The following is a 14,389-nucleotide window of genomic DNA, read 5'->3' on the forward strand; positions in this document are numbered from 1 at the left end:
CTTCTCTGACTCTGATGTGCTATTTTATGGATGAAGTTGGGTTGGGACAATGGGCCCAATTCAGACCTGATCTCTGGGCTGTGAATTAGCCCCAATGTGCTTTCCACAATAACAGCAGCGCATATGCTTAGGATAGCTGAATTGCTGGGGTGGCAAACTGACAATTATTTCATCATTATACTACATCAAGCTAATATATCAATACACACTTCAGTGTTCTGTGAGTCTGATCCCTCAAAGTAACCTCGTCATTCTGGGGGTTATTCAGACCTACAGAGCCCTGTGATCAGATATACGTCACCCAGTCAGAGTGAAATCCAGCCCCATGCAAGCCAGCAAATTGCTGGATCGGTGATTAGCAGCAAATCTATTCACAAGCCTCTCAGCATCAAGTCATTTTTAGATTGTTTGCAGGCTGTTTGGGGCCAGAGCTGGCGTCACATGACCTCACTTCAAACACCTGGGCACACCTGTGTTTTCCCTGACACTCCCAGAAAACGTCCGGTTACCACCCCCAAACGTCAGCTTCCTGTCAATAAACTTGCGTACGGCCGGCAATGTTGTCACTATGACCATCCTGACTCTAAAGCATTATTTACTTGGTATGCTGGGCATATGGATTGATCATAGGGTCCCCTGTGTCCAGGTCTACAGTCAATATGTCAACACCATGGCACTGGCAAGTGTGTCCTATCACCACCTAGGTCACTGACATAGAGAAAGCATTGCCCTTCTAGTCCCCTACCACCACCATCGCTCGTCGCACCCGGCATCGGCAAGTGTGTCCTATCACCACCTAGTTCACTGGCATAGAGAGAGCATTGCCCTTCTAGTCCCCTACCACCACCATCGCTCGTCGCACCCAGCATCAGCAAGTGTGTCCTATCACGTCCGAGGTCACTGGGATATGGAGAGCCCTTCTTTCCCCCTACCGCCGCCACCATCGATCGTAGCACCCGGCATCGGCAAGTGTGTCCTACCACCCCCTAGGTCACTGGGATAGGGAGAGCCCTTCTTGCCCCCTACCGCCACCACCATCGCTCGTAGCACCTGGCATCAGCAAGTGTGTCCTATCACGTCCTAGGTCACTGGGATAGGGAGAGCCCTTCTTGCCCCCTACCGCCACCACCATCGCTCATAGCACCCGGCATCAGCAAGTGTGTCCTATCACGTCCTAGGTCACTGGGATAGGGAGAGCCCTTCTTGCCCCCTACCGCCACCACCATCGCTCGTAGCACCCGGCATCAGCAAGTGTGTCCTATCACGTCCTAGGTCACTGGGATAGGGAGAGCATTGCCTTTCTAGTCTTCGACCACCACCACTATCGCTGGTCGCACCCATCATCAGAAATCATATCACCACCTAGGTCGCTGGGTACACATTATCAGGTACCCAGATTTAATTAGTAAGCCAATCACAGTCTGTGGATGTTAGGGAGCTCTCTTGGGCTGTTCATTGGGTATGCGGTCATTAGGTCGACAGTCAATAGTTCGACCAATATTGGTCAACAAGCAGAAGGTTGACACATGAAAAAGGTTGACATGCATTAGGTCAGCATGGTCTAAAAGGTCAATAAGGAAAAAGGTTAACAGAAGTTTTTCATGGTTTTTTTTTTATGGACACATCCTAGTGGGCATAGAGGGGGAAATTTACTAAAGGAAATTTGTAAAAAATAGGTGTATTTGTATCCAGAAAACACTTATTTTTGCCATTTACTATCCCGAAAATACGGCAATTCGTATTTGTATTGATAGCACATCAATACGAATACGAATTGACGTATTTTCGGGATAGTAAATGTCAAAAATAAGTGTATTTCTGGATACAAATACACCTATTTTTTACAAATTTCCTTTAGTAAATTTCCCCCAGAGGGAGAATATAATAGTGTGCCCGCAAGGGAAGCGGTACACTAATACGGTGTCCATGTTGACCTATGTAGAAACTTGAAAAACCCATGTTGACCTTTTGCTTGTGTCGACCTAATGCGTGTCGACCTTTTTTCATGTGTCTACTGCCTGTCAAACAATAGAGGTCAGCCTACTGAATGTCAACCTTATGCTTGTTGACCTAATGATCCACCCCCATTCATTATAGGGTTGATGGCTCCTTGAGGCAAGGGACACCAGAAACACAAATACAGTGAGACTGGTTCTTACTATCACATGGTGACCACATTATTGTGCTGTGTGACTTACCTTTATAGTGACATTCAGCTTACAGTAGGTTATACACAGTGGGATCTGGATGCAATCTGGGGGGGGGGGGGCGGTACATGCCCACATGAAGGAAATGGATGCACCAGCTGGGGGGATGCACCATAGTCATTGGTGGTGATCACTCTTTATATCAGTGGTACTGGGACTGGTATCACACTCAGTGGCGAGGCTAGAAGTTTGTCTCCCCCCCCTGCCAAAAAGATTCTGCCCCCCCCCCCTCCCGCAAGAAGGGGCGAGGCGATGGACTACGGGCACCGCTGGCTGAGCTGGACCCACTCATTACATATGCACTCGGTCCCCGCTCATTAGATATGTACAGGGTGGGACCAGCTCAGTGCTTACTGCTGCCTGGGTCGCCTGTCAGTTCAGCCAGCAGCGCCCACCACAGACCCCACTGGTGCCGCCCCCCCAAGCTGCCGCAGGGTCTGCCACATATGTAGCTACGCCACTGATCACGCTGGACGCATACAGCAGGCTATGTTATTTGCAGCAGACCAGAACACAGCACTGTCTCAGAGAGAGGTTGGCTATTGTCCCTGGTGTCTAAAATTCTGCCTGCAGTCCTGCATGCACAGTTAGCAACCTACTTATAGTTAGTGACCTTCCGACTTGTTAACATTCAAGGCTATATGTTCTTGAGGCTAGCAGACAGACTATGAACCTCAAATGGAAAGTATATTAAATAATACATTCCCTGTTATTGTAACAATTTATGATGTTTGTTTCCCCTGCACATGTGCCATTGTTTGAGCAGTACAAAATGGGCTGTGTGTTATGGCAGTTACTGAGGCTGCCTGTATTATATGGTAATATTGATGTCCTTATTATATGGCAGACATTAATGGTTACTGTATTGTATGATGGTCATTAAGGTTTTCTGTATTGTTTGGTTGTCACTGATGCTCGCTTTATTGTCTGGCGGTCTTTGAAACTCTCTGTATTGTGTGGCTGATATTTTCTGTATTACTGTATATGGCGGTCACTGATGCTCTCCTGTTGATAATGCAGTAACCAATACTCTTTGTATTGTATGGTGGTCATAGCTGCTCTCTTTTGTATAGTGATCATCACTGATGCTCTCTATCGTATGACTTTTTGTCACGATATCTATATTTTTGGGTGGTCACTTAATTATATGGTAGTCACTGTGATGTTCTCTGCTTTTAATGGTGGTTGCTTGGATGTTATCTGTATTGTATGTCAGTCACCCTGATGTTCTGAGCATTTAATGACTATTGTATGACTTCTGATTTATCTAACACTTGTATTATGATTCTGCCAAGGTGAACTTTGGTGGTGGGAAAATAACATGTGACATAATTACTTAGATGCAGCATGTGGAAAATAAACACAATCTTCCTGTGTTTAGAGAGATTTTGATACACTTGCTATATCTTTCTATAAGTAGAACATACACATACTGTTCGCTCGCAGGGTCTGCACATGCGCAAATACACGCATATGCAGATCCCCCACCATCAGAACAAGGCAGATATTGGCCCCGTCCAATCAAATGTGAATCACCCCCTTTGTCCCAATAAGTACACAGGAGAATGTGTTGTAACCATAGCAACCAAAAATAAACCACACAAGTGAAATGATAGATTAATATCTATAGTTACAGTAGCTTATATTTTGCTGTGCACCAGGTTTATGAATTTATGCCAGTAAGTTTGTCATCCAAGCCTGTGTGTGTTGCAGTGGCGGGTTTTACCTATGGGCTGCAGCCCCCCCCAGGTAAAATCCGCCACTGTAGTAAAGCCAGATCCAGTCAGTGAGACTGCCCTGGCTTCATTGCAACTAGCAGTGACTTCCTGTTGGAAGTCCGACCTGCCAATCACCAATGCAGTCCCATTTGGAGGTGTTTCCTCACTCTCGGACGACTCTCTACGGGCTGCTGAGTGAAATCCGAAGATTGCACATGCGCAGTACCTATATCGGTACTGCTCACGCACCGGTCCCGGTGCCTGTCATCTGTATTATACAGGCGCCGGGACCATGATTCCGTTCTATGGGCTCAGGGCCGGCGCTACCCGCTCAGCAAAGCCTGCAAAGCAGGTAGGCGCCGGACCTGAGAGGCGCTCCCTACTCCCCACCGAGTGACAGCTGTAGGGGGGCACCTGTTTCATTAATTGTCCCTCCTCCCTCCTCCACAAGCAGTGACAGCGACACTGCGTCAACCTCCTGTGCAGTGCACAGTGCACCCTTGCTGCCCGGGCAGTGCCGGGGGCAGCCCACTGCTGGCAGAAGTGGCACGCGGCGGTCTTTTTCACCATGGCAACCAGCACAAGCTGCGCGCTGATTGGAGGAGGTTGGAGAAGCGGGCGCATGTGATCGGTTACGGGAAGTGTAAGTCAGCCGTGTCTAGTACGGAGGCCGAAGTTGGACATAAGCAGTTTACCTTCGCCTGGCGGGGCCTAGATTTTTCCACCTTTCCCCGAAGTGCAGGAAGAGCCGGCGGCGACACAGCGGAGATGAGCGGCCAGAGAAAAGGGGAACCGAATGACCCCCTGCTCACATGGGTATACCTACAAGCTTAGTAACGGGGGGAGGCACCGGGCTAACTGCACCGGGGGTTGCAGAGCGTGGTCCCGAACCGCCACGCAGTCACAGTAACAGCTGGTCTGACTAGTACTCGCCCACTATAGCATACCAGTACCAATACTACCTGTTGCTCCCCACAGACCCTCTTACTAATTATTATTCCCAGAATTTGACAACCAATTACGGTTACTCCCCTATGCTACCACTTCTTAGATCCTCTTACCCATTATTACTACTGCTGTTACTCCTGTATGTTACCAGTGCACATACCCTCTTACTCATTATTACTACTGCTGTTACTCCTGTATGTTATCAGTGCACATACCCTCTTACCCATTATTACTACTGCTGTTACTCCTGTATGTTACCAGTGCACATACCATCCTACCCATTATTACTACTGCTGTTACTCCTGAATGCTACCAGTGCACATACCCTCTTACCTATTATTATTATTATTATTACTGCTGTTAAGGTGCGTACCCACGGTACGATTTATGTTCCGTATGATATTGTATACGATTTCCCAGGAAAATCCCAGTGGTCAAAAGCATAAGATTTGTGCTTAAAATAACGTACAATGTGCATAAGATATCATATACGATATGACGTCACAGCTGTACTACACTATACTATCTTATGCTTTCTAGCCAGATTGAGTTGCATGCTCACCCGAGCAGCTCCCTCCCAGACGACCGGCGGGAGCGCGCATCGTACGTCGGATAGTGCGTACACACGGTAAGATATAGTGCACTATCTAGCATGCTATTCGAAACTAGCTAGATAAGTGTGCTAGATTTTGCACTATATCTTACCGTGGGTACGCACCTTTACTCCTGTGTGTTACAAGTGCACATACCCTCTTACCTATTATTATTATTATTATTATTATTACTGCTGTTACTCCTGTATGCTACAGTGCACATACCCTCTTACCCATTGTTACTACTGCTGTAACTCCTGAATGCTACCAGTGCACATACCCTCTTACCCATTATTACTACTGCTGTTACTCCTGAATGCTACCAGTGCACATACCCTCTTACCTATTATTATTATTATTATTATTATTATTATTATTATTATTATTATTACTGCTGTTACTCCTGTATGCTACCAGTGCACATACCCTCTTACCCATTGTTACTACTGCTGTAACTCCTGAATGCTACCAGTGCACATACCCTCTTACCCATTATTACTACTGCTGTTACTCCTGAATGCTACCAGTGCACATACCCTCTTACCTATTATTATTATTATTATTATTATTATTATTAATAATACTACTTCTGTTACTCCTGAATGCTACCAGTGCACATACCCTCTTACCCATTGTTACTACTGCTGTAACTCCTGAATGCTACCAGTGCACATACCCTCTTACCCATTATTACTACTGCTGTTACTCCTGAATGCTACCGGTGCACATACCCTCTTACCTATTATTATTATTATTATTATTACTACTGCTGTTACTCCTGAATGCTACCAGTGCACATACCCTCTTACCCATTATTACTACTGCTGTTACTCCTGAATGTTACCAGTGCACATACCCTCTTACCCATTATTATTACTACTGCTGTTACTCCTGAATGTTACCAGTGCACATACCCTCTTACCCATTATTACTACTGCTGTTACTCCTGTATGCTATGTAACAGATGTCATTGTGTATCGCATAATGTTTAAGGGGCAAGTATTATGCGGTCTACTATTGTGTTGCATAATGTGTTTAAGAGGTATATGGTGTGGCACACTACACTCAAGAACATGCCCCTTTAAAGTGTGCATACCTCAAGCATGTCTCTATTATAAGATATGGGAGGGCGCAAATTTATAGTTTGCAGGAGGGCGCCCAATACCCTAGCACCGGCCCTGTATGGGCTTTTGCTGAAGCAGCCCATAGAAGCTGGCCGCATGCACAGTACAGAGGTTTGTACTGCGCATGCGCCAGTACCGGCACCTGACATCATTGCACAGGCACCGGAAATGCTGCGGGGACCAGGAGGAGTGGTGGCGGTGCTGGCGGGGGTGTCTGCATCGTGATACCTGTGCGGCGGCTGTGGCCAGCGGCAGACCCCCAAAAGGTATGAGCCGCCACTGATGTGTTGCCATCAAAATAGATGCACAAGGAGCTGAAACATGCAAAAACAATATAAAAAAATTATCCGAATATTCACTATAAATTCCTCTGGCTTAACTCCCTTCACCCCCATTTCCCATTTAGTTTAGTGCAAGTACACTGCCAAACAGTTTGATTGCAGCAATAATGAAAATTATGTAAGATCACAGTACATTGTAAAATTCAGAAGGGCACGGGATGCATGGATCCACATCCTCATTACAGCAGCTGGTGATATAAGGTAACAACTGCTGGTTGTATCACAGATATCTTATTTCGGTTCCCAGGAGTTACATCTAGGCTTTAGTCTGGTTCACTCGCAAAGGCAAATTCCTTCTCAAATGGACAAAACCATATGCACTACAGGGGGGCAGATGTAACATGCAGAGAGATATAGATTTGTGAATTCTTTTGTTTCTATGCAGGGAAAATACTGACTGCTTTATTTTTACACTGCCATATAGATCTCATTTTAAAGTAAAACCCCACCCAAATCTAATTCTCTCTGCACAAGTAACATCTGCCCCACCTGCAGTGCACATGGTTTTGTCCATTTGAGAAGGAATGCAACAAGTGGGAAACTGAAATGATCCACTGCTGGTGTGTTGTGTCGCATTAGTTTTATTTCATTTCTGTCAGAGCTATCAGGACCATATTTATTCTGTGCTGATATGTTGCTATGCCTCACAGCGCTGAGGTCATGGGTTCAATTCCCACCATGGCTCTAACTGTGCAGAGTTTGTATATTCTCCCCGTACTTGCATGGGTTTCCTCCGGGTACTCCGGTTTCCTCCCACAATCCAAAAATATACTGGTAGGTTAATTGACTCCCAACGAATTAACCTTAGAATGTCTGTGTATGCGTGCACATGTGGTAGGGAATATAGATTGCAAGCTCCACTGGGGCAGGGACTGATGTGAATGTTCATATATTCTCTGTAAAGCGCTGCGGAATATGTATGCGCTATATAAGAAACTGTTAATAAATAAATAAATAAATAAATTGGTGTATCACATCTCTTCACAACACTTTATTTTTGTTTGTTATTTATTACAACATCCATCCTGCCAGTTACCAGGACGGAATACAGTTGCTAGGTCGCCACAAACATACATTAGGTCGACCGCTAAAGGTCAACAGGGTTTAGGTGGACTCATAAAATAGGTCGACAGGGCTGGAAGGTTGACAGAAGCATTAGGTCGACAATGGGAAGGTCAACATGATTTTTTTAATAAATCAATTTAGCCGACTTGTGCCGACAGGTGGTAGTTCATTCCCTACCATCCACTAGGGCAGGAAGGGGGAATATAATAGTGTGCCAAGCACAGCTAGGCACCGTGCCCAAAGCACGGCGAGGGCAGCGGTACACTGCTACAGCGTCCATGACGACATACAGCGAAATTCGGGACCAAAAAACCTGAAAAACTTGTGTCAACCTTTTGACTATCAGCCTTCCCTTGGTCGACCTAATGCTTGAATCAACCTTTATTGTTCGACCTAATGTATGTCAACCTTCATAGTGTCGACCCAATGACCCAAACCCACCAGGACACGGCACCTAAACAGCAACAGGTCTCAAGAGGGAAAAATAAAAGACAATGACTAAAATTGCTGGTGAATCCTTTGCGTGGCCAAATGGGTGCCCCTATGGGGCATTCAGGCAGCTGGGTGAAGAGTGTAAGATGGGGGGAGCCATTGCTGGTGTATAAATGTTTAAGGGCCAGATGTATCAAACTTTGAAATGTGATAAAACGGAGTGATAAACAGTCAGCCAATCAGCTCCTACCTGCCATGTTATAGGCTGGGTTTTAAAAATGTCAGGTTTGAGCTGATTGGCTGTTTTTTTTATCACTCTCCACTTTATTAGTTTTTAAAGCTTGATACATGTGGCCCTAAATTCGTCGCTGCCAATTGAATCCCCCCAAGTTTGTCCATGTTTTATCACATTAAGAAACACTCATGTAACACATGCTTAATGTATGTTAGATCACAGATGAGATAGAGGACACACCACAGACTAGTACATAACACCACGTAATATAATAATAGATAATAAAAGATCATAAAAGCCAGCAGTTATGTACAAGACAGCGGATATAAGAAGCTGTAAATATATTTCCATAAGCAATAGATAGATTATTGTAGGGTGACTGTCAGATGTAACACTTGTATCACAACAAGATGCGGTTGGAGTCGCTATCCCTGCTGTTTCCTTGGGAGCAGCAGTGATAGCGCTGTATGGTAATACAGCAGGAGGTAAAACAAGTAGACGCATCCTGCTGCAGGTAGTGTCCAAGGATGCAGCATCAAATCAGTCACTAGCGGGCGGCTTATGTCACCTATGGATCCAAGAAAGCCACCTGTCGCAGTGACCATGAAACCTCCAGGACGGAGATCCCTGATCTCTTCCAAGCTCCTAAATGGCAGTGACACCCCTCCATTTCCACAAATGAAGGCTGTTGCACCCCCCCCTGCTTAATGGAATCAGACTGTCAATCAATGGCAGTCCGATGCTCTGATCTGTGTCCTATGTCACAGGACAGGACCCATTTGAACGTCCTGACCCGAACGAGGTATTCTATGTTACTGGAAAGTCTTAAAAGCCGCACTGGGCCTCCTAGCTTATGATAGTTTTTGGGGTGCCACACCCTGCACCTAGATATAGCGCTAGGGACCCCCAATATACAGAGAAGCCTTGACGCGGCTTGGGGGCATATCATACACCTGCGCAGGTATATGTAACCAATATCTCTGAATTCTATTATCATGTAGTGTTCAAGATTGGTTGCTAAAATTATTCAGTGTGCCGGGGGAACCAATGTCTTGTTACTTACTAAGTATTAACCCCTCCCTTGCATGCACCTGAAAAGTTTTACTGAACTAATTTGAGCATCTACCACTATCTGTATGTATGTTGTGAGAGGCAGAGAGGAGCTTGTATTAGGCGGAGATGCAGGTCCTGATATGCCACATGGAGTAGTCTGGGGTTGCTCCAAGGTAGGTAGCTCTTAGTTCAGATATACCAAGTGAGGAGCCATTATCATGTGGCTCCTTGCTGACTAATTGTAGACCCAATTTAGGGTAACAGTGGTGTGGGGTGTGGTGCCCCTGGACTGGTTGGGCTGGGTGGCTTTAGTGCGGCATGCCCTTACATTCTATTAACACTTTTCCCTCACTAACACTCTCTCTCTCTCTTTATTTTAATTACATTTTATTTATCTCTCTCTTTATGTATAGCTTCGGCTTCCTATCACTAATTATTAACACTTAGTATCTCAGTGGCATGCCGCGCTGGGCCTCCTAACTTATGATAGTTTTTGGGGTGCCACACCCTGCACCTAGATATAGCGCTAGGGACCCCTAATATACAGAGAAGCCTTGACGCAGCTTGGGGGCATATTATACACCTGCGCAGGTATATGTAATCAATATCTCTGAATTCTATTATCATGTAGTGTTCAAGATTGGTTGCTAAAACCGGGGGAACCAATGTCTTGTTACTTACTAAGTATTAACCCCTCCCTTGCATGCACCTGAAAAGTTTTACTGAACTAATTTGAGCATCTACCACTATCTGTATGTCTTAAAAGAAGACATTAAATATATTAGATGAGGAACATATATAATATATATATATAACATATATAAAATCTATTTTAAGTAATAAAATGAAGGGAATGTCTAAGCTTTTACATTTATCATGATTTTACTTTTATTTAACACAATAATTCAAAGTGTGTGGCCAATAAAGTGTGCTGCAACATGAGAAAAGTTTGAAAACTATTGTTATACCTACAACAGCATTCTTATTGATCAGCACATTGAGCCTCTGGTTACCTGGATCCCAATGGGCACCTGGTTATACGAGGAACAACTAAAAACAACTAAAAACAATACTCCTATTAATAAACTCTAATGTACACATACAGGGCAAAACTTACTAAGATTACGACTATTTCTCATATTCGTATTTTGTATACGACTGAATACGGCTGTGTGGGTTGGGATCATTGGGTCGACCTTATGATGGTCGACAGTAATTGGACACTGTTGGATCAACAGGTGTCTAGTTCGACATAGCACAAAGTCGATTGGTGTCTAGGTCGACCTGGCTAAAGGTCGACAGGTGTCAAGGTCGACATGGGACAAGGTTGACAGGTGTCTAGGTCGACATGGGACAAGGTCAACAGGTGTATAGGTCGACACAAGCGTTAGGTTGACATGGGTTAGGTCGACAGTCAAAAGGTCGACATGGGGTTTTTCACAGGTATTTTGTCCTAAATGTCGACACAGTCGACATGGACACAGTTTTAAGTGCACTGCCTCCCCTCGCATGGCTTGCTGCACTGACCATGCTTTGAGCATGGTGCCTCGCTGTGTTCGGCACACTATTTTATTCTCCCACCACTCCCTAGTGGATGGTAGGGCATGAAATACCACCTGTTGGCACATGTCGGCTCAAAAAACAGTGAAAAACCCCATGTCGACCTTTTGACTGTCAACCTAATGCTTGTGTTGACTTAGACACCTGTTGACCTTGTCCCATGTCGACCTAGACACCTGTCGACTTTATGCCATGTCAACCTAGAAAAACCTGTCGACCTTCTATATGTCGACCCAGCGATGTCAACCTAATGACTGTCGACCATCCTCTAGGTCGACCAACCGACCGTATCCCATTGGTACAGTATTTAATTTACACATTGGTATTCTGGAGCATAATTTAAAAAGGTGTTGTATTTTTGAGATGTGGTAAGGAGTATTTTTTTACAACGTGTAATAGAATACCCCTAGTACACACATGTTTTTTTTTTTTACAACTTTTGAAATACGACTTGAAAATTTCAAAATGACATTGGAGTAATGTAAAATTCAAGGCGTATTCTTTCGATGGCATATTAATTCTTATTTTTGTAAATAAATGAATACAACAGGTTGTTACAGTGGTAAAATACAAAATACTAACGTTATTTCACATTAGTAAATTACAAAAATACAAATACAAGCCCGAATACATCTGAATACTAAAACGCCAATTCCTACCGTATTTTGCTTAGTAAATTCCCCCCACAGTATTTACACAGATATTTACAACTCACGTCTCTTTGTTGCTTTCAGGTGATCTTTCGGGTAATATTTCATGTGATCTTTCAGGTGTCCCCAGCGCCCATTTTCCAAAGTGACGGCGCTGGATGTGCGGTTTTCCAGAAGAGGAACCAAAGAACAATGGGAGCATTCTTAAGTTGCTCCCTATTCTCCAGCGCAGAAAGAACATCACTTTAAGTGCAGCTAGAAAATATATGTAAGGTCCAGTGAAGATTACTTAACAAGAAGCAGATCAAAAGCAACGCATGGCAACGTTATAGTGGGCTGCCAAAAGGACTGATATCTGCAGTTTCAGTTACCCAGCAAGTAATTCACAGATCACTGTTAGGTACGATCCAATTAATGACAAAGTGTCTGTGGAGATGTTGTGCAATCGTTCGCCAAGGTGTCTCGAGGTCCAGTATTTAAAGCAAATAGTACCTCCAAGTGCACCTGAATGAACAGCTTAGCTAGTGATGAGAACTATGGGTTACCTGCTTTACAGGTTTGTGAGGAAGTCATTTCATTTAACATTCACAGGAACTTTGCTCTACAAGACTATGATCACAAGCCAGAAATCGTTTTCAGTTGCTGCTGCCCCTGTTGACATATGTCATCACTTGCATAAGGTCTGTGACAGCACCCAAGAGATACAGTGCCTTTAAAGAGGCTCAGGGCTGTCACATAGTAGCTATTTCCAGTTTAAGTGGCACCTCCCACAAAGGCCTCCTTAGCACCAATCAGGCAGGAATGGAGGTGGGGCCAGGCTAACAGAAGCTCAGCGTGGGGCAGGTGGGAGGACACTGAAACTACCTCTCATTTTATTAACTCCACACGTCCCCTAGATCTATTTCATCATGTGCTTACACAGCCTCTAACACCTGTTTGGTCTGCAGAGAGCGTTCATCCTCAGCAGGCTCAGCACACTGTATACATAAAGCATACTTGCTGCTATGACTCTGTACAGAACCTTGTAGCCATAGACTACAAAACTAGTACAAAGCTAATTAACAATCAGGAAATCCCTTCAAATGTTAATATTGTATTAGTGAAATGTTTGTAAAGTATAAATGATAACAAATAAATGGGGTACTATAAATAGCCTCTCTATGACAGCAGGTTCTAATTTCCATCCGTCACATCATGTTACAATGGAATTCTATTGTGCTTATTGTCTGTCCACAGGACATAGGACAACTAACTGCGATGCCTTTCATCACCAACAAACAGATATTTAAATAAAACATAACCTGGAATGGAAAGAGGTCACAGAGGGCACCCGGCAGCCATAGTAGATGAAGTGGAGTATCCAGATCCAGCTCCAAGGTGGTAGACAGTTTGACAGAAATTCTACAACAACATTCTCAGAAAAGAGTAATAAGCATTTTTTATTATTATTAATTATTATTATTATTATTATTATTATTATTATTATTATTATTATTATTATTATTATTATTAACCAACACTTAAATAAGTTACAATCAGTTTAAATAGTGCTGTACAATTACTACCATGTATACAAACACTACATGTTAAAACTGAGGTTAGTAAAGCCATGCTCATAAGAACTTGCTATCAAAAGAATAAAACTTTATTGAGCACAACGGCAGAATAAAATACAAAGCAATACAAAAGCAAAATAAAACACAAAATAAAGCATACACACCCCATTTGGCTGACGTGATCAGCAAAACAAATAACCTGCTGGCTAACTGGCCCGTAATCACAGCCATTGTACGTCAGCTTCCCAACTCCTGTCATAGACAAATGTCTTTTGTAACAATAACTAGAAATACTGTTAATTATTTACTACAACAGCATATTGCGAGCCTAATAGTCTATGTCTATATATCACTTTTGTGACACCAACTGACCTTTGATCTATAACACTTCCACTCACTTGCCTGCTATTCTGCAATCCACTTATGCGTTTTAGGGGTGTTGGAGCAGGCTTGCTGAATGCTGTTGAAGGTATATATAACTACGGCAGTACCGTTGTGTGCTGTGCTTCCTCATTATTTATCAATGCTGTTATGGTACCACCATGTGACCACCCCATCCCTTTTTGTACTCCTTTCAAACTCTATTAGTAAAGTTTCTGCAGCAAAATTGCATTCTATCATTTAGTTCACGTTGCTGTGCCAGATTTGTACTAGTTAATACCCATTTAGGGTTTTGTGTCTTCTGCCACGAGATGCCCAGTGGCCTTGTATTTGTCAGCTTACTGATACACCTGGCACCTGCGGAACTGACTGTTGACTTTAACCTTCTGGCCCCTTTGTTTCTGTTTAAATCCATCCAGTGGCGTAAGTTCGTCCCAGTTGCCCGGAGGCGAAGTTATATATTGGTGCCGCCCCAAATAGCTCAATCAGTAAGGTATACAAACAAAACAATTTTGGATAGATCCTT

The 14,389-nt window shown here is 43.8% G+C and overlaps 1 protein-coding gene across 1 annotated transcript in view; it reads right to left on the bottom strand.

The window, feature by feature from the left end:
* GLS2 (glutaminase 2) overlaps window positions 1-12,654 on the bottom strand; it is a 90,190-nt gene extending 77,536 nt beyond the window's left edge. Inside the window, exon 1 of the mRNA XM_083169227.1 lies at window positions 11,992-12,654. Coding sequence (XP_083025353.1) covers window positions 11,992-12,167 — 176 coding nt within the window. The 5' untranslated portion in view covers window positions 12,168-12,654. The remainder of the gene's footprint in view (window positions 1-11,991) is intronic.
* Between the last annotated feature and the right edge of the window lie 1,735 nt (window positions 12,655-14,389).

This window comes from Crinia signifera, chromosome 2 (assembly GCF_055691185.1).
Source record: "Crinia signifera chromosome 2, ASM5569118v1, whole genome shotgun sequence".
Classification (NCBI taxonomy): domain Eukaryota; kingdom Metazoa; phylum Chordata; class Amphibia; order Anura; family Myobatrachidae; genus Crinia; species Crinia signifera.